Source organism: Ailuropoda melanoleuca, chromosome 14 (assembly GCF_002007445.2).
Source record: "Ailuropoda melanoleuca isolate Jingjing chromosome 14, ASM200744v2, whole genome shotgun sequence".
NCBI lineage: Eukaryota > Metazoa > Chordata > Mammalia > Carnivora > Ursidae > Ailuropoda > Ailuropoda melanoleuca.
In genome coordinates this window covers 52061149-52086565 of record NC_048231.1, presented here as the reverse complement: position 1 = coordinate 52086565, position 25417 = coordinate 52061149, and the positions used below count along the sequence as shown (strand labels likewise).

At 35.9% G+C, this 25417-nt stretch overlaps 1 protein-coding gene across 7 annotated transcripts in view; it reads left to right on the top strand.

The window, feature by feature from the left end:
- ARHGAP28 (Rho GTPase activating protein 28) overlaps positions 1-25417 on the top strand; it is a 198384-nt gene that overhangs the window by 88209 nt on the left and 84758 nt on the right. For all 7 annotated transcript variants that reach the window (XM_019802526.2, XM_019802528.2, XM_019802529.2 and 4 more), the window contains exon 2: positions 16985-17196. In XM_019802526.2, coding sequence (XP_019658085.1) covers positions 17019-17196 — 178 coding nt within the window. In that variant the 5' untranslated portion in view covers positions 16985-17018. The remainder of the gene's footprint in view (positions 1-16984; positions 17197-25417) is intronic.

The following is a 25417-nucleotide window of genomic DNA, read 5'->3' as shown; positions in this document are numbered from 1 at the left end:
ATCCAGATCTACTTCCAACTACAACAGATCTTATGTGTCCCTGTTTATTATGTTTAGAGTGCAGAGATGTAGGAGAGGCTCAGGAAGCTTTCACTTACCGTTGTCCTGGAGGTTTAACACTATAGATCAAATTTTTTTCTATTATAATATATTTTTTATGCCTTCTTTTGAGAAATACACCGTAGTGCTTCTCGTTTTTCTCTTTAGGATAATAAAACCAATAAAATCTTTTGTGAAGGAGCATATTTCTCAAAAGATTACTCAATAGCCATTACTAATATTCACCTTTCCCATAATTATTAATTTTTCCTTAATGAATTAATATATATCCACATTTACCAAAAATTTAAGAAAGCTGTTCTTTTATTGTTGTTGTTAAAGATGTGATTTTAAAATTTTGGCTGGAGAGTTGCATTTTCCTAGAATAATTCTATAATGGACATAAATGGGAATCTATGAGTCATTTAGTAAAATTCACGGTCAATGAATATAGTTGTACAAGTTGTTTATTGAATAAGAATGCCAAGGGGTCAGGTGGGGCAGAGATTCAGCTTTGCTCCATTAGGCAAACCATATTTTTTCAGATAGGATAGACTTTATTGAGCTCATACAACGGTTCTACAACAGGAACTCTGGTAGAATTTTATTTTATAATCTACTGAAATATAGATATTCTGTTAAGCAGAATCTGGTACTTTTTGCTTTGAAGAAGGAGCTTTTGCATGGAAAATGAGAGCGAAAATGAAAACTCTTGCCCATTTATCAAAAACCAGTGTCAGTTTCTTTTTTAAATAAATGAGAGTAAATACAATGAAATGCAAGACCTGAGTCCTTTGTGTCATTTGTATTTTTTCTCCACCCAAGCTCACCAGTTTTGTGCACAACAGAGTCTATTCAGGGAATTAACTAATTATCATAATTAATCCCAGCCACTGGTAAAGAAAGAAGATAACTTTACTGGAAAGGAGTGGATAGGAAGCTTTAGAAGAAGCAGAAATTCCTGGTTGGGTTATTCTTAGAAAGAAAAAGCTTCCTCTAGGATGACAGAAAAGAAATCACTCTATTTCCCATGGCATAAAGTATTGATCAGGGATTTATAGTTGTCTGTCTGCTGTTGGAGATTAGGTACTGAGGTACTAAAGTCATTCATCTTGAATGTGGTAGACCTTCAGAGGCATTGGCAACAAGAGCCCCCACCACATGAGGTGTCAACCATTGTGACATTAGTTATTTGATTCTCTTTTGATGGAACTTACATCTTTTGTTTTTCCAAAGTTTACATTTATCATGGGCATTCAGGTTACTGGTCAGTGTCTTTCCCTGTCATTCTGTGAGCAGGACTTTGAGTACCTTAATTCTGACAGTTGTTTTTATGGCATTTTTAGAATATATAAAGTGCTCTGACTGCTGACTCTTAATGCTTTGCTAAAAGAATTTATCTAATGTTGAACAATGTTATGACTAAATTAGAGAGGGTGAGGTAGAGAACTGATTGAAATTACCTTTAACTGGATGTTGACAATGATGATTACCAATAGAAACAATAATAAAAATGTGAATTTAGAATTTATTATTTTATTTTAACCTGGCTGTGATACTTGGGAAATGTCTCTACATGCCACAAGGAAAATTGCTTTGAATGGTTTTAAATAAAAGACGTGAATTATTGACACTATTCAAGAAATTCTAATACATTCTAAATAAACCAGCCAATGAATAAATTAAAAATGTGATTTATGTTTAATAGTGCTAATATATTCCTTGTAGATCAAATGTATCACCGTTGCTTTTTAATGTGTAGTGTATGTATTTTATAGCCAGTATATATGGTCTGTTACAATTGCCAGTTTTATTAACTGGCAAAATTTCAGACTTTTAGAGAATTTTATATTAATTTTTTTTTTAGTCTTGTGGGGCAATTTTGCATATAGCTTTCTTTGTTCTTTAATAAAAATTTTGACTAGTGACAGAATTTTCAACATATTTTATGATAACAGTAGGATCCACTTGATTATTATGTGCATTTTAAGAAATACATTAAAGGAAAAAAGAGTAGTCTCTAATGTAAAAGTATGAAGCTTTTGGAGGGTATTTTTGGTGAGTGAGTAAAGAATATAAAATACAAATGGATTAGAAGACTGGTGACCAGGGGGAAATAAACATGGAATTAGATATCAGGGATTAAATTTGTACTTATAATTCTCAGTAATTAGCTGTGTGCTCTTAGATGAGTTACTTAATTTCTCTGAGTTCCATTTTTCTCATCTGTAAAATATGATTTATTTGGGCATTTCCTCTCAGCTCCCTAATTCTAGGATCCTCTGTTTCATTAGAAACACTAGTTATGGCTTTCCAATTTAAACCTGTTTGTGTGGAAATTAGGAGGAACCATCTTAAAGTTAGCCAATGAAAACAAATGGAACGTAAAATCGTTACTGCTCAAGGGGACCTCATAGAACTAAAACCATCATGGAATAAGTGTGAGTGTGGAAAATGTATTGTGAAAGAAGAGAATCAAGGGATAATTATTCATCCAAATGGCCAACTCATTTCTGCCAGAATTTCGTAAGTTGGGTTTATATTCACCTTGGGTTTTTACTGAATAGTTTAAAGTTGAGCGGATACTATTGTCCCATGAGGAAAAAGGCCAGAGGAAAACCTTAACAGGATGGACCACAGAGCTGTTTAAAACCCATGCACACGAGAATGACTATCCACATGAGAATGACTGTGTGGGGCTCCAAGCAGAGATATTGCCTGATTATACCTTTGATCTTGTTTGTGATTCTGTCCTGCTATTGTTGAATTTTTGGAGTTGAAGAAGGACAACAGACAAAAGAACTGAAAAATAGTATAAGGATGCAATAGAATAGATTGTTGATGTTTTGCGGCTAACCATTTAATGACTAAGTAATAACAACAATAAAAGAGGCCAGAGATGTGGAGGAAAGAGGTTACATGGTTACATTCCAGCAAATCATCACAGCACCAAAGAGGCAGACTTTCAGATGACACCAGACTGGGGGCTCATCTGGTCAATTATTTTAAAAGCCGTGCACAGTAATACTGGCCACAACAGGCCCTTCAAAACCACAGAATAAAAATATACACTGAAACTTGGTAATAATCGATTATTAATCAGTAGAGAGAATGTGTAACTTAATTTTGAATTAAAAAGACAATCTTCAAGAAATTTATCTAGATTTCTTGAAGAAGAGTAATTTTGGAAGCACAAAATGTATAGATCACCAAGACTCTTCTAATGACCTATGTCACTGAATAGATAAAGTATAGAATTCTGTTAAAGAACAAGGGGGAAAGCCGCTTTTCGCTTACATTCTGTTTTATAGATTTTTTTCCCCTGGATATCTCCTAATTGAATGAAAAATATGAGCCTGTAAGCAATGATTAGTTGTCACCAAAGTAATTTTCCACTAATAATTTTAACTATCTTTGAGGATAATGCGATGAATCACTTGTGGGATTGACTGAGCTTCACCAAAATCAATATCTACATCAAACTCATAAACTGTATATTTGTTTTAAAATAGAACATAAAATGTTCATACTTGGTGATTTCGTTTGCCTTAAAAACAGACATTTTAGCCCGTCACCTGTTTAGACAATTATTAGTTAAATGGGTAAGACTATTTCACATCTATGACAATTATTCTTTTCGTAAAACAGCCAATAACCTTTCACTGGAATGTCTTTCTTTCCATAGCCCTTTTTGAAAATTTGATGATTTTTTTTTATTTCTTAAAACTTATTCGAAATCCCAAAGTGTTTTTTTTTTAAGATTTTTTTTTTAAGAGCAGTTTTAGTTTCAAAGAAAAATTGAGAAGAAGATCCAGAGACTTCCCATATACCTCCTGCTCCACACATGCACAGCTTCCCCTATTATTCACATCCCCTACCAGAATGGTACATTTGTTACATTGATGACTCTACACTGACCCATTGTAATCAACTGAAAGTCCATAGTTTACAGTAGAGTTCATTATTGGTATTGTGCATTCTGTGGGCTTGGACAAATGTGTAATGACCTGTATGCATCATTAAAGTATCACACAAAATATTTTTGCTGCCCCATGTGTTTCATCCCTCCCAACTCTCCCTCAACCCTTGATAACCGCTGGTCTTTTTACTATTTCCATAATTTTGCCTTTTCTAGAATGTCATATTGTTGGAATCATATGATATGTAGCTTTTTCAGATTTGTTTTCTTTCATTTAGTAATACACATTGAAAGTTCCTCTGTGTCTTTTCATGATTTGATAGCTCATTTCTTTTTAGCGCTGAATAATATTCCATTATTTGTCTATACCATGTTTATCCCTTCACCTACTAAAGGACATCTTCATTGCTTCCAGATTTTGGCAATCATGAACAAAGCTGCTATAAATATCCTTGTGCAGGTTTTTGTGTAGACATAAGTTTTCAGCTTCTTTGGGTAAATACTGAGGAGAGTGATTGCTATATTGTATGGTTAAGAGTATGTGTAGTTTTATAAGAAATTGCCAAACTGCCTTCTAAAACAACTATAGTTTTTAGCATTCTCACCAGCAATGAATGGAAGTTCTTCTTGCTACATATCCTCACCAGTGTTTGGTGTTTTCAGTGTCAAAGCACTTTTAATTATCAAAATTTTAAAAAGTAATTTTTTCTCATATAATTTTGTTATTGATGAACAATTAATGTAACATAAAATTTTTCTCTTTTAAAATATACAGTTCAAAAATATTACGTATACAGTTCAGTGGTTCTAGTACAGTCACAAAATTGTGATACCATCACTACTAATTCCAGAGCATTTTCATCTTGCCAAAAAGGAACCCTATACCCATTAGCAATCACTCTCTATTTCCCCCTTCCCTCAACCAACGTAGGGGAAATTTAAGAAACATTATATTTTTATTTTGTCATGAGTATGTTTATATACACCCAAATAAGTGATGTGCCCTAATTATGTGGTTTAGTGGCCTTTTCTTGGCAAACCAATAGACACAACATGGCATAAATTACTTTCAAAGTCAACATGTGGAGTTCACTTTCTTTTATAGCTACAAATACAGAAAAACATGTTGTTGTCCCCCTACCCTCAAAAAAAGATTCTGTCGTTCTTTCTTGCAGAAGAGCTTATTGTCCCATTTGAGCTTCCTCCTTTGTAAATCCCTGGGGTTCAGTATTTATTTAACGGTTGAAAGTTGTTATTTACAGGTTGCAACTTTTCCCCTTCCTAGTCCACTGCTTGTACTCAAAGGTGATATATACATGCATAAGAATTTAATTGCTGACAGGAACCTCAGTTAGTTGAAAAACTTTCCAGCTTTCAAAACCATTTCAAATATTCCCTGATGAGTGACTGAGATTTGTTTGCTGTTTTAAGCCTCCACCTAATCTACAAACACATTTTTTCTGTACTTTTTTCTGCCAACAGAGAGGTTCAGGCAGACCTGTTTACCTTTTGATGAAATAGTTTCATTAGCTTTCTCCTTGTTCCTCAAAGAGGGGTGAGGCAGGCCAAGGGAGGAACAGAAAACCGGGATGGTTGGAGGAGAATGAAGGATGTCAGATGATATTGAAAGACAGAGTCACTGAGCCTGAGAAAGAGAGCAGGAACCTGCTCTCTGTTCTTGCTTCTATTACTCTGAAACTATAGCTTCCCTTTATCACCATTACCTTTCAAGTGCTTTTTTGCAAGACATCCAAGTTGAGCTTGTTTATAAGCATGTAAGAACCCAAAGATTGCTGAGAAAGCAGAGCATAAATACAAGGGATTTGTCTTCTTACTTTATCTAAATGGCTTCCTGAGGGAGCTAAGAGGGCAAAGAGCTGCATTACTGCGACGATGCCTAGGGTCTGTCTCACAGAGTGAACAATTTCACTTGCAAGAGTCTTGCTACAAAGGCTCACTTGGATCCAAGATGATTTCTCTAGATGGCCATGCTGTGCTGCCATTGGCATCATTCAAAGATGGCGACAATGGAAAATTCAATCCTTCTGTCAGAAGGGGCAGGGGGGATCTTCGATTTTGGTATATTCTTCCTAATACTCTTGGAATATATTTGATTTGAGAGCAATGTGATTATATTCCCTGTATATTTAGACAGGGATATCTTCAGCAGGAATGAAGTTTAACTCTATAGTATACCGATCAAGGCCAGACCAAGATATAGGATTAGGCACATAATTTGGTAGCTCTTTAAATTGAAGATCATTACATTAGACACCTTCTTTTATGAGGCAGACTGTGTATTCTTACTTGAATAATTCCCTTAGTGGAGTGGAGAAGGCATCTAGTCTCACCCTACTCCAAATGAGTTATTGAAGTATTCCTTCCAGTTATATTGTTTGGGAGTCATTTGGGCTGCAAGTAACATTAACAGCAACAAAGATTAGAGTTGTTTTTAAAATTAGGAGCTTGTCCTCACATTTCTAGAAGTCCAAAGATAGGCAGCATCTGATGTTATTTCTGAGATTCAATAATGGCAAGGCTGATCCCTGCAATTTTCTTGGCTTTTCTCTCATCATTGCAAGATGGCTGCCGAAGCATCAGTCATCTTGTCTATATTCCAAGAAGGGAGAAGGAGGAAGAGAAAATGATAGCACTTATTTCAGGAAAACAAAAGATCTCTCTGAAACCGTGGGGAAGAATTTTTCTGATGTGACTTTGGCCAGAACTGTATCAGATGGCCCTTTGTGGCCTAAGGGAGTTGAGGAAACAAGGCTTGGGAATGGGGTTGGGTCAGAAAGGAGTTCTGATAAATGCAGTTTTATTTATGTCATTATATTTCTAGTGATATTTTAGTGCCTCGATGATATTTTAGTACCCACTATAGCCTTACTGTAAGTCTAGTTACAGGCATGCTAAAAAGTTAAATTATAGCAGTCAGCTAACACATGGGCTTATAACTATGCACCATGCATTTCACATATATTAACTCAATCCTTATAATAACGCCAGGACATGTATATGATTAATATTCCTGTTTTACAGATTGGCAATGAAGGAACAGAGTTTCAGTAGCTTGCTCTGAAGGTCATAGATCAAGAAAGTGTCAGAGCCTACACTGAAACCTGGGCCAGCTGGCTTCACGGTTTTTCTTAAAATCGCCACATTGTATTTCTTCTGTGTATAAAGATTGTATAGCTATACACAGATACAGTAATACCTGAGGGGGCTTTTGAAATTAAGAAAGATTATTGTAGGGAAAACATTTGGACAGGATTGAAAAGGTTTGAATTTATATTCTGGCTCCACTGTCACTAGTCATTCCTCTGGCAGATATTTCTGAGTTCCAATTACTGGCCAGATACTGTGTAAATGAGACAGACATGGTTCCTCTGTATTCTACTGGGGAAAATCATTCCCCCAAAATGAAGTAAGTGAGTAGATGAAGTGTGAGTTGTTGATGGATGGGAACAAGGAAATGCAGAAAGCTGAGATGATGGATAACTAGAGGAATGCTAATTTAGGATGGCTTGGAAAAGATCCCCTGAGGAGGTGACATTTACCTTGGGAGCTGAATGATGAGAAGCATCTTGGCATGGCAATAGTAGGAGAATGTTCCAGGCAGAAAAACCAGAAAGAGAAAACTTCCTAAGGGAAGAAACAGCTTGGCTTTTTAGAGAAACTGAGAAAAGATTAGCGTGCCTAGTGCTAATGCTGGGAAGAGTGATACAAGGTGTGAGTGCAGAAGTAGTTTGAGGCCAGAACATGCTGGGCCATGAAGTCCTAGAAGAGCATTTGCATTTTATTGTAATTGCAGTGAGAAGTTATGAGTCTCCACTTTGCTGTCAGTAACTGTTTTCCTCATTCTATAATGAGACGTGAATTCTTGCTATGGCTGCTTTATGGAGTTAATGTAAGGATCGAATGATGTAATGTGTACGGTAGTAAATTATTATATATGAAATTCTTTACAAGAGACAGTAAGGGTGCATAGAATATTTCTTAGCAAGAGGTATGTCTTTTAAAAATATTCTATGGAATATACTCAGAAAAATTGAACTTGGGTTAGACAGAGCTAGCAGTTCATTAGCAAATAACAATGTTAAAAGAAACCTGATATGTTTACAATGTTCTGTGGGAGTTCTACTTCCAGTTAGGGCATAGACTACATGGTGGCTGACTCTCTTTCCCACTGTAACAGCTGGAGGACAAAGGATAAATGTAAACGTGATATGTTTTAAAAACTGTGGAGAGCTATGGACACACCATCTAAAGGAGATCAATCTCAAGGAGGGCAGAGCTCTTCCTAGGTGACAGAGCCCAGTTGTCATTTCCCTCCCTGGGCATGTTTCTCCCCCTGAGTCTTTGCACCGCTGGGCAGATGATCATACCTGCTTGGGTGGAGGGCCCTCTGCTGGGGCAAGGAGATCCCAGTATAGCTGTTAATGGCTGCCTATACTGGCACAGCAGATTGGAATCTGTTGAAGCCCCAAATGCAGGGACCTCCACACCTGATAATACTCTCCCTTCATATTTTTGCTGAGAGCCCAATGACACAGGAGGCTGGGGGTTAGGCTCTAAATCACAGAGAGAGTTCTTAGTCCCATGGCTTTTAACCTAAAGCCCTCCTTGGTTTGCAGGCAGTGGGGGGTGGGGGCTGAAACATGCAGGACATTTAAAACACTTAGAACCAGAAGTAACCTAAAACTAATTAAAGTTGCAGTACAGCCCAGACCCAGCTCAACTCCTAATTGGAATGAAGTGATCTGTGTCTTACTCTAATTACTAGACGGAAGAAAAGGGAAATTGCTATTAACTCCAGTTTCTTAGAGTTCTTTTAAAAACAATGTCTGCCACACAACAAAAAGTTATGAGATTAGTGAAAGAAAGGGGAAATGTGACCCATAAACAATTGACTGGTATTTGATCCCTCTGGCAGGCATACTGATGCCACAGACTTTGGCATTAAGAGACAAGAACTTTTAAATAACAATGATAATTGTTAAAAGAATCAAAGGAAAAGTTGCATAAAATGGATAAAAGATGAATCCTGTCAATAGAGAAATAGAATCTCTAAAAAGAACTAATTGACATATGTCTTATGAAAAAACCATGTCAGAATTGAAGCATTCACTGGATGGACTTAACAGCAGACTAGATGTGTAGAAGAAAAGAAAAGTGAACTTGAAGACAGGGTAGTAGAAACTCAACTGAAGAACAGAGAAAGAGTGGGGGGAAAACGCAAAGCAGACCATGAGGGACATTTGGGACAATACCAAATGGCCGACGTTCATGTTATTGGAGTTCAAAAAGAAGAGAGAGAGAATGGGACCAAAAAAAAAAAAAAATGGTTGAAACAAATTGGGTAATAGTTCAAAATTGTTGAAAGACATTGACCCACAGATTTAAGAAACCCAGTAAACCTCAAGCAGAATAAAAACAAAGAAAACCACAAGGTAGGCATTTCATAATTAAACTGCTAAAAACAAGAGAAAGAGAAAATTTATGAAAAGCATCTAGAAAAAAAAGACATTATATTTAGAAGAATCTCAGTAAGAATCATAATGGACTTCTCATCAGATTCAAGTGTCCAGAAGACAATGGAATGATATCTATAAAAGGTCTTAAAAAACAATAGAAACTGCTAGCCTAGAATTCTTTGCCCAATAAACAAATTCACCAAACTAAAAAAGAATTAAAGATGTATTCAGAAAGAAATCTAAAGGAGTTTGTTGGCAGCAGATACACAGTACAACAAATGCTAAGGAAAAAAAAGAGGAAATGCCAAATGAAGCTCTCAAAGCTGATTGCAAATGATCTGTTATGGGTACAAGGACATGTGGGACGAAATAAAAGAACACCATAAAGGATAAAAATAAAAGACTTCTTATTTAATTTTTAAAAAGATTATTGACTTTTTAAAAGTCAGTTGACAGGTGGAGAGAGAATTATACTACTGTAAGGTATTTACATTGTTCTCAAATTGTAAAATACTAATTCAGGGTAGACATAATAAGTTCTAGATCTCCAATAATCATTACTACATAATACAAGTTATTTCTAGAAAGATAATGGAGGGATAAATGGAATAATAAAATCTTTTTTTAATATACCATGCACTTAAAATCTAATTTGAAACCTAATGGTGTTTTTCCAACAAAAGTTACTGTGTAATACAATTGCATTCTGTCTTTCATGTAACGTTTTCCTGGTATTGTTTTGGAATTAACAAATACAAACAGTTTAAGAAGATTAAGCTCTATTTATCCTAATATGGTGAGGTATGAAGCTACACATTAAGTCTCATCAAAGTGTTGGACAAGCCTGAGGATCACAGTTATGTATTATTTTAAGACTGGAAGGTCATGGCCCCTACTCTACCCCGGGATGAAGGGGAAAATATTTGGATCCCTAACGAAAGAAGTGAGAACTTTTCCAAATGTCTTTGTCCCAAAAATACTGTCTGACTTCTCTGCCAAAAAAAGAAAAAATAGTTTATCACTGCATTTATAGAATTCTTTGGGTGAATTATCTCAAAAAGAACCAGTGTGTCACTCAGGTTGCTCATGACCTATATTTTGCATCTGTTTTCCTTACCCCAGCAGAATGTTATGAAGATCTCTGAGATTCCACCAATGTAACCTTTGCATGAGTAAGGAACTGTGTGCTATAACTAAAATTATCATTATTAGCTCTAAATGTGTATGCTCCTCCTGTTCTAAGATTCACTTATTATTTCTCAAATTTCCCATTTCTTCAAACTGTTTCAGTGCTTGGGTATATATCTGCATGTTTGCTTAATTTCTAAGATAAATTATGCTATTCCATGCAGTTATTGAGGTGATATATCTATATTGGCATGGAAAAGATATCTATGACATGTTTTTGAGTGGGGAGAACAAAACAGCTTATAGAAGAGTATTGATGTGGTACAGATGAAGGAGAAGACCTTCAATTTCCACTTTATAAATTGTATATTTAAAGTTTTATGCTTGTAATACTGCATTATAGTTTTTAAAAAACTTGGTCCATGTATGCCATTAATACTGTAAATTTTTCTAAGTCAAGAATATTCATTTTTGAAAGAAATAAACCTAAAAACATCCAGAACTAGAGAAAGTTTTGGGCATTTATGTATTTTTTTCTGAATATGGTGTATGAAGGCTGCGTGAGTAGTGGCAACTGATTATAGCTTATAAGTACATGTTTCTATACTAGAGTTCTACAAATTTGTTAGTGGCTTTCAGTATTGGTCTTGTTGCAAAAGGAAGGAGTCTTAAAATCCTAAAATAATAAAGGAAGCAATAACCATCATGATACCTGTGTCAATTTCATGTGTACTAAAACCACTAGAATCTGTCTTGTCAAACTGTAAAGAATTCAGTAGAAAACTCTTACCAGCAAGTATCAAACAAAGCTGCCTAAAATTATTTTTATCACATGGCACAGCATAAGAAAATACAAGTGGATAGTTCATATTTTCCTGAAATGGTTTGAGTTTTAAAAATAAATTAGCTCACTCACTGACAGTTGATGTTCAAATCTGGCATTACTTATCAGTATGGTAGTGTTAGGATCAGTGTTAGAATTCCCGAAATTTCTGCTGAAAGTGATTCAGAAATCTAGGATTCTTAGAGGTATAGACAATATGAACACAGAGATTTGTTTTCTTATTCCACTCTCTCTTTGTTTGCTCATGCATATCAGTGTTCTTTGCATAAGCTGTAGGGCATAGTTAAATTCCATAGCAGTCCACTGCTGCTCTGTATATAAAAATGAAACTGTCCTAAGTGAGTCATAATGCCACAGTTGGACATTGCTATCCCATTGCTTTGGTTGCCTCTTCCATCTGGGAGTTCTTGTTCGGGGTGTAACAGCTCAGACTGCACATTAGTTAAGGGGTAGTCTCGGCCTTTTGGTTCGGCTCTACCTGAATCCAAGGATAAGAAGGCATACTTGGAGTTCTTTGAAAGAAATTGCACACCCACTCCAAGTTAGAAAATTTTAAAAAATTAATAACGTAAGAGCAAGAACAGAAGATCGTACTGCATAAAGTACCTCAGTTATTCATGGTTCCCCAACCGTGAACAACAACTGAAGTGTTCTTGTTAATCAAACATTGTTCCTAGGAAATATTTGTCATTCAGATGTCTTGGAAATCAAATATATTTTGAATTTTTTCCAGTTTTATTGAGATATTTGACATAACATTGGGTTAAATTTAAGATGCATGGAATGCAGATTTGATACATGTATATATTGCAAAATGATTACCACAACAATAAGATCCCTTAACACACTTCATATAAAAATATTTGAGTTTTAAGCAAATATTCAAAACTTCTCAGAATTCCAGCATTTTGATATGTATGTCCCCCATTGTGTCTCTTGCTTTTTAAACTAACTTTTGTTGGGGTGCCTGGATGGCTCAGTCGTTAAGCATCTGCCTTTGGCTCAGGGCATGATCCTGGCGTTCTGGGATCCAGCCCTACATCAGGCTCCTCTGCTGAGAGCCTGCTTCTTCCTCTCCCACTCCCCCTGCTTGTGTTCCCTCTCTCCCTGGCTGTCTCTCTCTCTGTCAAATAAATAAATAAATAAATAAATAAATAAATAAATAAATAAAATCTTTAAACTAACATTTGTTGAATATTTTTATGTTCTAAATGCATACACACACTAATTTATTTAGTCCTTGCAGCAACTCCATGATAAAATGCCCCATGAAGCTGCTCAGCTCTGTGTCTTCAAGATTGGCAGTGGTCCTGATGTGGTCCCCCTAGATAACAGGAGCCCGCACTGACCTCCTCAGTGGTTGGACCCTACCCTCAGTGGTGATCCAGTTCTCCCTGAACTGATTATGGGTTTCTATGTTCTGGGTCAGTGCCCTGGTCCTCATCCTAATGTAGGGTCTTTCTATTTAAAGTCACCGATTATTTCCTCAGACTATCTCATTATTTCAGCAGCCAACTTTTTAAAAATTTATTTTCTATTTATTTATTTATTTATTTATTTAAAGTAGGCTCCATGCCCAGTGTGGAGCCCAGTGCAGAGCTCGAACCTATGACCCTGAGATCAAGACCTGAGCTGAGATCGAGAGTCAGCTACCCAACTGACTGAGCCACCTAGGCCCGCAATTTTTTGTCAATTTTTAAAAATTCTGATAACATAAATAAAATCTTTAAAAAATTCTGATAAAATACATGTAGGATAAAATTTACCATCTTAATCCTATTTTAAGCATACAGCTCAGTGGTATCAAGTATATTCACAATGTTGTAACCATCTCTACTCCCTCTCTCCAGAACTCTTTTTCTCTTGTAAAACTGAAACTCTGTACTCGTTAAACAAAAACTTCCTATTCCCTCATCCCCACAGAGACATGAGTTTCAGGTATCCATCATAGTGATTTGACACTTATTTATAACATTTACAAAAATGCTCACCATGATAAGTGTAGTCACTGTATGTCTCCATACAACATTATTACAATAGTGACTATATTTCCCATGCTGTAATTTTCATCGCCATGACTTATAACTGGAAATTTGTACCTTTTAATCCCCTTCACCTATTTCACCCATGGCCCTACTCCCCTCCCCTCTGGCAACCACCAGTTTGTTCTCTGTATTTGAGAGTCTGTTTTTTTGTTAGCTGTTCATTTGTTTTTTAGATTCCACGTATAAGTGAAGTCATATGGTATTTGTCTTTCTCTGACTTATTTCACTTAGCACTCTAGGTCCATTCATGTTGTTGAAAAGGGTGATTTTATTCTTTTTAAGTCTGAGTAATATTCCATATTGTGTGTGTGTGTGTGTGTGTGTGTGTGTGTGTGTGTATCACATTCTTTATCCATTCATCTATCAGTGGACACTTAGGTTGCTTCCGTATCTTGGCTGTTATAAATAATGCTGCAATAAATATAAGGGTGCACATATCTTTTCAAATTAGTGTTTTAATTTTCTTCAGGTAAATACCCAGAAGTGGAATAACTGGATTGTATGGTATTCTTTTTGTAAATTTTTTTTTGATTAAAGATTTTATTTATTTATTTGACAGAGAGACAGCCAGCCAGATAGGGAACACAAGCAGGGGGAGTGGGAGAGGAAGAAGCAGGCTTCCAGGAGAGGAGCCTGATGTGGAGCTCGATCCCACAACGCCGGGATCACGCCCTGAGCCGAAGGCAGACGCTTAACAACTGCGCTACCCAGGCGCCCTCTTTTTGTAAATTTTTGAAGAACCTTCATACTCTTTTCTGTAGTGGCTTCACCAATGTACATTCTCACCAGTAGTACATAGGGATTCCCTTTTCTCCACATTCTTGCCAACACTTGTTATTTATTGTCTTTTTGATACTCATTCTGACTGGTGTGAAGTGATGTCTCATTGTGGTTTTGATTTGCATTTCTCTGATGGTTAATGATGTTGAGTATCTTTTTATGTGTCTTTTGGCCACTTTGTATGTCTTCCTTGGAAAAGTATCTGTTTAGGTCCTCTGCCCATTTCTATTTGGACTTTTCTTTCTTTGGTGTTGAGGTTTATGAATTTTTTATATATTTTGGATATTAACCCCTTTGTAACCACACCCCACCAAGGGTGGATGATGGCCTGGAAAGACTGAAGAAATGACCCAGAGACAGGGATCAAGCCATAGGTTTATTGGGGGAACTTACATAGAGGATATCCAGAAGCAGCCAACTGGACAAAGTGTCCACTTCTGGAATCTACCTGCAGTATGCTTTTAAGATTAGAAACTAGCCTAGCAACTATCTGTAGCCCTTCCCTTCCTTGTATAGCCAGTGTTTGAAGGAGATCAAGTCCTGCCATCCAGACACTCTTTGTTACAAGGGAGACACTCTGGGTAGGCCACACTTGGAGCCCCTAACCTTAAACACAGAAAACATGTTCTACCCATTCTGTTTGATGGGAATATAGAAGGAGGACAAGATCTCAAGATAGTGATTAACAGGGACATTCAGGTCATGCTTGCAGAATCCACCCTTCCAGTATGTACCATACACTCCTTACCAGATAGATCATTTGTAAATATCCTTCCCCATTTAGTAGGTTGCCTTTTTGTTTTGTTCTTTCCTTCACTGTCCAGGGCTTTTCAATTTGATGGAGTGCCAATTGTTTGTTTTTGTTTTTGTTGCCCTTGCCTGAGGAGCCACATTTGAAAAAATACTCCTCAGACTGATGTCCAAGAGGTTACTGCCTATGTTTTCTTTTAGGAGTTTTACGGTATCAGGTCTTATATTTAAGTCTTTAATCCATTTTGAGTTTATTTTTGTGTCTTGGTATAGGTAGGTGGTTCATTTTTACTTTTTTGCATGTACCTGTCCTGTTCTCCCAACACCATTTAATGAAAAGACTGTCTTTTCCCCGTTGTATATTCTTGCCTCCTTTGTCATAGATTAATTGACCACATAAATGTGGGCTTATTTCTGGGCTCTCTATTCTGTTTCATTGATCTGTGTGTCTTGTGGCAGTATCATACTGTTTTGATTACTATAGCTTAGTAATATAGTTTGAAATCTGTGACTGTGATACTGCCAACTTATCTTTCTCAACATTGCTTTGTCTCTTTGGGTCCTTTTGTGGTTCCATCAAAATTTTAGGATTATTTGTTTTACTTTTGTGAAAAATACTACTATTATTTTGGTAGGGATTGCATTGAGTTTGTAGACTGCTTGAGTAGTATGGACCTTTTAACAATATTAACTCTTCCAATCCATGAGCATGGTGTATGTTTCCATTTACTTGTGTCATCTTCAACTTCTCTCATTGGTGTCTTACAGTTTTCAAGGTACAGGTCTTTTACCTCCTTGGTTAAATTTATTTCTAGGTCTTTTGTTCTTTTGGATGCAATTGTAAATAGGATTATTTTCTTAATTTCTCTTTCTGCTAGTTCATTATTAGTGTATAGAAACACTATAGGGCGCCTCGGTGGCTCACTCTGTTAAGCATCTGCCTTCAGCTCAGCTCATGCTCTCAGGGTCCTGGGATCGAGTCCCACATCAGGCTCCCTACCCAGTGGGGAGTCTGCTTCTCCCTCCCCTGTAGCCTGTTTCCCCCCACTTGTGTGCACGCTCTCTCTCTCTCTCTCTCTGAAATAAATAAATAAAATCTTAAAAAAAAGAAACCGTACAGATTTCAGTGTATTAATTTTGTATCTTGCAGTTTTATTGAATTCATGGATTAATTCTAATAGTTTTCAGTGGCTTTTTTAGGCTTTTCTATATGTAGTATCATGTCATCTGCAAGTACTGACAGTTTTACTTCTTCCTTACATATTTGGAAGCCTCGTATCTTTTTCTTACCCGATTGTTGTCACTAGGACTTCTAGTACTGCATTGAATAAAAGTGTGAGGGTGGACATCCTTGTTTGTTCCTGATCTTAGAGGAAATGTCTCCGGCCTTTCACCATTGAGTATGATGTTAGCCGCACCTTTGATATATATGGCCTTTATTATGTTCCCACTATACCCACTTTGTTAAGAGGTTTTATGAATGGATATTGAATTTTGTTAAATGTTTTTTCTGCATCTTTTGAGATGATCATATGATTTATATCCTTTTGTTTGTTAATGTGCTATATCATGTTGATTGATTTGCAGATATTTAGACATCCTTGCATCCCTGGAATAAGTCCCACTTGGTGGTGGTGGTGAATGATTCTTTTAATGTATTGTTGAATTCAGTTTTCTGATAGTTTGAGGATTTTTGCATCTGTGTTCATCAGAGATATTGGCTTGAACTATATGTTTTGGCTAATACAAACAACTTCATAGTTTATGAGCATGTGAAAATTATAAAAAGTATTTTCATGGTGATTCCTACATAGCCACAAAGTCATTATGAATTATAGAGAATAAAAAAGAAGGGCCGGCATTGAATGGAGATTATTCTCTCAAACCCCTCTCTGTCACACTTAACTCCATTTCTCCACTGATTTTAAACCTAAATTTTAGTTTGTGATCTATAACATAAAAGACTGATTTTTATTAACAACAGACATTATTCTTTCTGCAGAAAATCTATTCCTCGCTGCCGAAGAATTAACAGGATGCTCTCCAATGAATCCCTACATTCTCCTGCATTTAGCCGCTCCAACTCACAAGCCTCCGTAGACAGCACCTCCATGGAGGATTTCTTGCGGGAAATAGAAAGCATCAAAGAGAACAGCATGGGCAGCAGGGGAGGACAGGAAGAGCAGATATCAGCTGAGGTCAAGCCTGTGGATGGTAAGGCGCTGGACCTTTCGTCCCATGTGTTTACTGTCTTTCTTTGTATGCTCTCTCTTATTCTGTTTGCAGGTAGACATCTTTCCAATAGTAGTTTAACAAATGAAATCAGTAGAATTTGGCATACCAGCTAGCAACTCTCACTGATTTATATCTACTGGACTAGCTCATGGTGCCTTCTATATACAGTGACATGACCTAAGAAGGAGGGCTGTCAAAATCCAAATTGATTCCTCACATATCACTACTTGGGGATGCTGTACCTATCATTGATTTGATTCATCATCATTTAGCAGACTGAGTATTCTAATTTTGATGGCTTTTACATTTGTATACTTGACTATTAATCCCCCTCAAAAAAGGGGGGGGATGCCAGTACAATTTTGGAGAAAAAAAATTTTTGATTTTGAGGCGTGTTAATGTATTTAAGGAATAAATTACCTTGTATCTCTCAAAATAAAAACCCTGTCAAATATACTAATTTTCAGTGAAACTAAACAGAAAATTGAGAACTAAAAAAAAAAAAAAGCTAATTTACTACTCTTTCTAAAAAGATCTTAATTACTTACCTTGGATTAAAATAGGTCATCTTCATTTGCTATCTAACAACAAGTAAATACATAAGACATCCAAGAAAGACTGAAGGTAGTTTAGTAATAAGTATCTACCTTAGAATGTTTTCATTAGCCAGTGATTAACCTGGCTAGGCTAGACAACTACCAAGATAGACTGAAACTTTTAAAAAGTTTTTATTCTTAATTCCTTCTTCTATAAGTCTATCCTTCTTTGGTCTAAAAAATAATAATTTAAATATACCACAATTGGTGTATTTCACAAACCATTAGAAATAAAAAGGTCCCACCACACATTGAATGGGAATCCAATCAAGGGAACCATCGCCATTAGTGAAGTGTATTCTTATTCCTTCAACTTACACCCTTACTTTTTGCCTTTTCAGATCCAGAAAGTCAGAAAGATATGTGAAGGAAAATACCTGTTATTCTTCATCCCTTTTCCTTACTTGCTAACTAGCTATATATATTAAAAAACATGAGTTCATACTGATAGCCTTCCATTCCAATTCACCACAACAAGGTTTGTTGTTGTTGTGTTTTTTTTTCTTCCTGTATTTATAACTCTCTGCTCTAATAATGAGAGACCTAGCTTTTACTACCCTTTACTTAAGCCTAGAATACACAGAAAATATTTTTAGGCTTGCTAACCTAAACTTCTACAAAAAGCATAGCTACTAACTAGAGTTTAATATTTATTTACAGATTTCTTTCCTTTGAACTATATGCACAGAACTTTAAGTGTACAACTCAGTGAGGTTTGACAAATGCTCACTCTGTAACCTCACAGTAATCAAGAGAGAGAGCATTTTAGTCAACTTAGAAAGCGTCTTCATGTTTTTCCAATCTTGTCACTCCCATGACTGGCTGTCTCTGGCCAAGAGCAACCATGGTTCTGATGTTCTTGTGTCATAGATTAGTTTGGGGTTTAGCTTCTTTCACTGAACATAGTGTTTTTGAGATTCATTTGGCATAACAGTAATTCCTTTCCTTTTATTATTGTGTAGTTTGTATTAGTTTACTCAGGCTGCTGTAACAAAGTACCCTAAAGCCCAGTGGCTTAAAAGAGCAGAAATTTATTTTCTCACAGTTGTGGAGACTAGAAGTCAAGGTGTCAGCAGCCTCTCTGAAGATGTAGGGCACAGTCTGTTCCATGCCTTTCTCTTTAGCTTCTGCTGTTAACTGAAATTCTTGCTGTTCCTTGACTTGTAGACAGCACATGCCATTCTCTGCCTCTAGAGTCCCATAGCTTACTCCCTGTATTTTTGTCTTTCTCTTTCTCTTTTTATAAAGACACCCCTTATGTTGTAATAAGGGCCCACTCTACTCCAATATGACGTCATCTCACTTTAGATCTTAATTACCTCCACTAAAATCTTGTTTCAAGGTAAGGTTGCATTCACAGGTATTGGTAGTAAAGACCACTATATCTTCTTCGGGGGCCCAATTCGGCCTATAACAACAGAATTCCATTGTGTGAATATGCCACAATTTTTTTATCCGTTTAACTATTAATGGGGTTGAAGGTTGTTTGCAGTTTGGGCTATTATAAATAACGCTGCTGTGAACAGTCTTGTGAAAGTCTGAAGATACGTTTTTATTTCACTTGGATATATATTTTTTTTCATAGAATATGTTTAAGAAGAAACTGCCAGCTTTTTTCCAAGTAACTGTGCCGTTTTACACTCCCTCTACTGGTATCTGACCGACTAATCTATTGTTTCACATACTTGCAATATTTGATGATATTAGACTTGTTAATGTGAATGATTCTAGTAGATGTGTGGAGGTATTTCATAGTGGCTGTAATTACATTTCACTGATGACTAGTGATGTTGAATGTATTTTCCTGTGCTTATCTGTCCATTCATATAACTTGCCTTGTGAAATTTTTTGACTACTTTTATTTTTTTTATTATTTTTAAAATTAATTTATTTATTTTAGAGAGAGAGAGAGCGAGTGGGGGGAAGGGGCAGAAGGAGGGAGAGAGAGAATCTCAAGCAGACTCCCTGCTGAACATAGAACCCAACGCAGGGCTGGATCTCAGGATCTTGAGATCATGACCTAAGCCAAAATCAAGAGTTGGACACTTAACCAACTGAGCCACTCAGGTGCCCCTTGACTATTTTTAAAAGTTGTGTTTTTATTATGGACTTGTATGAATTCTTTATATATCCGGTATACAACTCTTTTGTCAGATTAATGTACTGCAAATATTTTCTCACTCTCTGTGGCTTGTGTATTCATATCCTTAATGGGGTTTTTTAATTGGGTATTTCTCTTGTTGCCTCTCATTTTTCAGTTGTTTGCAGCTGGCATATAGGAATACAGTTGTTTTTTGCCTCATATTTCATTACCTTTCTATATTCATTTTCTTATATTTGTCTACTAGATGTCTTAGGAATTTATGCTTAAAGAAAGAAATCACTTGTGAACAGAGGCAGTTGTACTTTTTTTATTTTGATTTTTATGCTTTTATTTCTTTATCTTGCCTTACTGTGCTGGTAGGGCCTCTGGTACAAGCTGAATAGAAGTGATGATAGCTCATAGCCTTACCATATTTGCTTCTGTCTGTGATTTTTGTGTTTAAGTTGCTTGTTTTTTCTTTTTTTCTTTTTTTTTTAAAGATTTTATTTATTTATTCAACAGAGAGAGAGACAGCCAGCGAGAGAGGGAACACAAGCAGGGGGAGTGGGAGAGGAAGAAGCAGGCTCATAGCAGAAGAGCCTGATGTGGGGCTCGATCCCATAACGCCGGGATCACGCCCTGAGCTGAAGGCAGACGCTTAACCGCTGTGCCACCCAGGCACCCCTAAGTTGCTTGTTTTTTCTATCTTAAGGTGGAAACCTAGACCATTGACTTTACATCTTTAACCTTTTTGAATATGAACAGTTCCCTAGAGCACTGCTTCACACACATCCCACAAATTCTGATATGTTGTTTTTTTATTTTCATTCAGTTTTAAATGTTTTAATGTTTTGTTTTAAAGATTTACAAATGTTTTTGCAGATATATCATTTGTTATTGGTTTCTGAATTAATTGTGATATGATTAGGTAACAGTTTGTAAGTTTCAACTTTTGACATTTATTTAGACTTATTTTATGACTCAGCATATGGTCTGTCTTGGCCAAAGTTCCACGTACACTTAAAAAGAACATGTTCTATCATTGTTGGGTAGTGTGGTGTTCTGTATATGCCCACTAGATCTGGGTGGTTGGTACATTTGATCAAATCTATTGTACCCTTACTAATTTTTACCTAATTTTTCTATTAATTACTGAGAGAAGGTTGTTAAAATCTCCAACTTAGATTGTGTATTTGTCTATTTTTCCCTCTGATTCTGTCTTTTTTTTTTTTGCCTCATATTTTAAAACTCTGTTATTGGGTGGCACATACATTTATGATTACTATTCCTCTTTGTTGAATTGGGCCATTTGAACTGACCCTCCTTAATATATTTCTAATACTTTTTGTCTTAAAGTCCTCTTTGTCTAATAATATAGTTACTCTGGCTTTTTTTCTTTTTTTTAAGATTTTATTTATTTGACATAGAGAGAGAGGGCACAAGCAGGGAGAGCAGCAGACAGAGGCAGAGGGAGAAGCAGGCTACCTACTGAGCAAGGAGCCCAATGTGGGGCTCGATCCCAGGACCCTGGAATCATGACCTAAGCTGAAGGCAGATGTTTAACTGAGCCACCCAGACACCCCCTTTTTTTTCTTTAAGATTTTATTTATTTATTAGAGCAAGAGAGGTCCAGTGGAGGTGGGAGGCAGAGGGAGAGGGAGAAGCAGACTTCCTGCTAGGCAGGGAGCCCGATGCGGGGCTGGATCCCAGGACCCCAGGACCATGACCTGAGTTGAAGGCAGATGCTTAACCAACTGAACCACCCAGGTGACCCTCACTCTGGCTTTCTTAAGGTCACTGTGTGTGTGGTATCATTTTCCATCCTTTTACTCTTTGTCTCGCTTTCATGTTTCTTTGTAGTTTGTTTGCATTTGAGCTGTACTGCTTTGATTTTTTTTTTTAGTGACTGCTCAGGTATTATATTTACCTCTAATTTACCACAGTCTATTTAGAATAAATATTACCCTTCTTTATATACAATGTAAGGATTTTGCAGCAGTATAATTCCATTTCCCTTCTGGTACAGCACTTTGTACTGTTGTCAAATATATGACATCTACACATGTTATACAACCATCAATACAACATTATTTATATGGACTTATATATTTTTATTGTGAAATAATTTAAAACTTGTAGAAAAATTGCAGATACAATTTAAATAACTTTTTAAAATTTGGAACAGTTTGATCATTTGAGAGTAACTTGCCAACCCCTAATATTCCCAAGTACCTTAGGTCTTTACTTATTTATATATGTGTGTGTGTGTGTGTATGTGTATGTGTGTGTGTGATATCACCTGTATATTATATGTTTTAGTTTTATAAAATATATGTATGTATACACACATACACTTTTGTCTAGTTATTCTATCAGTTACTGAGAGGAAGTTATTAAAATCTTCATCTCTGATGGCTATGCATTGTGTATTTTTCTCTCTGGGTTTGTGTACCGTCCTCTATATAATCACAGTATAACTATTAAAATCAAGAAATTGTTTTGATGCACCACTGTTATCCAGCCCTCAGACTGCATTTAAATGTTTCTATATCTCCTGTATTATCTTTTATAACAAAAGAATCCAGCTCAGAATCACTTGTTGCACTTAATTGCCATGTTTCCTTTGTTTCTTTACAGTGTAGAATAGTTTCTTAGTTTTTCTTTGATTTTATAACCTTGACATTTTTGAAAATTACAGGCTATTTTGTATAAAGTTCCTCTGTTGGAATTTGTCTGAATGTTTTCTGATGATTCAGATTCAAACTCTGCATCTTTGGCAGGTCATGATGCTGTGTTCTTCTCATTGCTCCCTATCAGATGGTTTTGATTTTCCCATTAATGAGGATGTCCCCTTGAATCACTTCGGGTGTTATATACAAGATTTCTGCATGTGAAGTTACTCCTTTCATCTTTGTGATCAATACATATTTTTGTGGAAGGTTCTTTGAAACTTTGTAAATATCCCATTCTATATCAAAACTATCAAATTATTTCTTTACATCAGAATGGGCTCCTGGTTTACTTAGTGGGTTATCTTTCACTATCATTTATTTTTACGTTGAAAGTGTTCCATATTTGATTTGGGAAGCAGCTAGGGAATATATATGTATATGTGTGCCTATATATAGGTGTACATATGCATATATGTATGCATACTCACACACGTACATGCACACACTTGCATAACAGCGTATACAATGTAATGTATATGTACATACATAAACATTTGCATCTATATTTCTATAACTGAAGACATTGAAATATATGAGTTCATATTTATACCTTCAATTCCAATCTTTTTTTTAAAGTAGTATAAATTTTTTAATGTAAATTTAAAAAAAAAGGAATGAGTAGCCTCTTTTTATTAAAAAAAATGGTTTAGGATAATCTTTTCACAAAATTTTCCAATTCAAACAACTGTTGAATTGTATTCTGATTTCTTTTTTTTTTAATGATTTTTTATTATGTTAGTCACCATACAGTACACCCCTGTTTTCCGATGTAAAGTTCGATGATTCATTAGTTGCGTATAACTATCTAATACCTGTTAATTCTACTCTTCCCTTTCCATATTTGTGACTCCCTTCTTAGAAGAAAACTGGCTTCCCCTATCTTAAACATATATATTTACGTGGTCAGTCCCTCCATGTATTATCAGTTTCCTGTCATTTTCAGGCTCGCCCTGGTTATCCCACTTGGGCTCCAGCATCTCAGTCTGCCCTCCTCCTCTGCATAAACACCTGCCTTGCTGTGCTCTAAGTAATGTCTTTAGGCTTTAAGATTTAATTTCGGGGGAAGAGGAAGTAACCATATGACTTTTAAAGAAATCAACGTCTGCATTTTTAACATTTCCACTACTTCTTTTTTAAATATCTGGTATCCATTTGATGTCTTTTCCCTTAAGCCTAAAGCGCTTCCTTGTGCGTATATTACAGAGCAAGTTTGCTGGCCGTAAACTTCTTAGTTTTTATTCATGTGATAATGACTATTTTACTTCGTTCTTGAAGGGTATAAGGGTATTTTTGCTAGACATATCATTATTGGTTGACAGGTTTTTATTTTCGTTCAGGATGTTCTAAATGTCATCTTACTGTGTTCTGACCTCGACTGTTTCTAATAAGGAGTCAGTGTCTTCATATTGTTGTTCCCCTGTATGTAATCTGTTGCCTTTGACTGCTTTCAAATTTTCTCTCTTTCTGGTTTTCAGCAGGTTGTCTTTAGATGCTTAAGTGCAGTTTCTTTTGTATATGACCTACTTGGTATTACTTAAGCTAGCTGGTTTTTCAACAAAGTTTGGAAACTGTTGGACATTATTTCTTCACATACTTTTTTTTCGGTACTGCTGTCTCTCTTCTCTTGATGTCAAACTATATATGTGTTACAATACTTAACATTCCCAGTAGGTCATTTGGGCTCTGTTTTAAATATTTTAAAATACATTTCTCTCTGTCTTTCAAATTGGATAACTTCTATTGTAATCTTCAAGTTCACCAGCCCCTTCTTTTAAAGTCTCTAATACACTGTTAAGCCCTTCCAGCAAGATTTTTACTTAATGTATTTTAATTTTAGTTCTATAATTTAAATTTTAGTTCTTTTAGTTTTTTTTTTCTATTTTTCATTTCTTTGCTGAAATTCTCTGTTCACTCATGAGAATATTTTCCTTAAAGTCCTTGTCCAATATCAGAGTCATCTCAGAGTTACTTTCTATTGATGACCTTTTCTCTTGCCAAGTTAGTCCATCTTTTTGGTTTTCTTATATCCTAGCTATTGGAACATCTTTGATAATGCAATATTATAACATTTTTGATATATTTGAGAGACTGTATCCCATTATCTTCCTCTAAAGGGAGATAATTTCCATTCTAGCAGTTAACTTGGTTGGACTCATTCTCCCAACACCATCTTTTCTGCTCTATGTAGCTTTGCTCATTTATTTTAGCCTTTTGGCTGCTATCTTTCAATAGGATGCCTGGAGTTTCACATACACCTTTTTGGTTTCATGTTTAGGCAAGGATTTGATGCAAGTTCATGCACAGATTCTGGAGTTTGCTCTGGTGTGGCTCCCTTCTAACAGGAATAGGCCCCTCACTTTCCAGATATCCTAATAATCCCATACTCAATCCTCTGACTCTTGAAATAAATATGACTATGATTTTCTGTTTGTGTTCGACACACTCTGTATAGTGTAGGGATTGTAAGATGACCTCAGTTGAAAAGTTGTGTAGATGTAAATCTCACACAGTACATTTTCTTGTATCAAAATTTTTCAGTTTCTTGCCTACACTTGGTTCTTCTCCATTACCCTCAAATATTTATTTTATGTACTTAGTTCAGAGTTCAAAATTGTTATACACAGAATTGTTATTTCTATTCAAGCTACTCTACCTTTACTGGAAGATTTTATTCCCTTTTTTTTTTGATATCTTGCTCTAACAAAGCTTACAAACCTGGTGGATTTTCAGTACAGAATGGTATGTATGATAGCTATACTCATTTTTGAAAGTTGATGTTTTTCATTCAT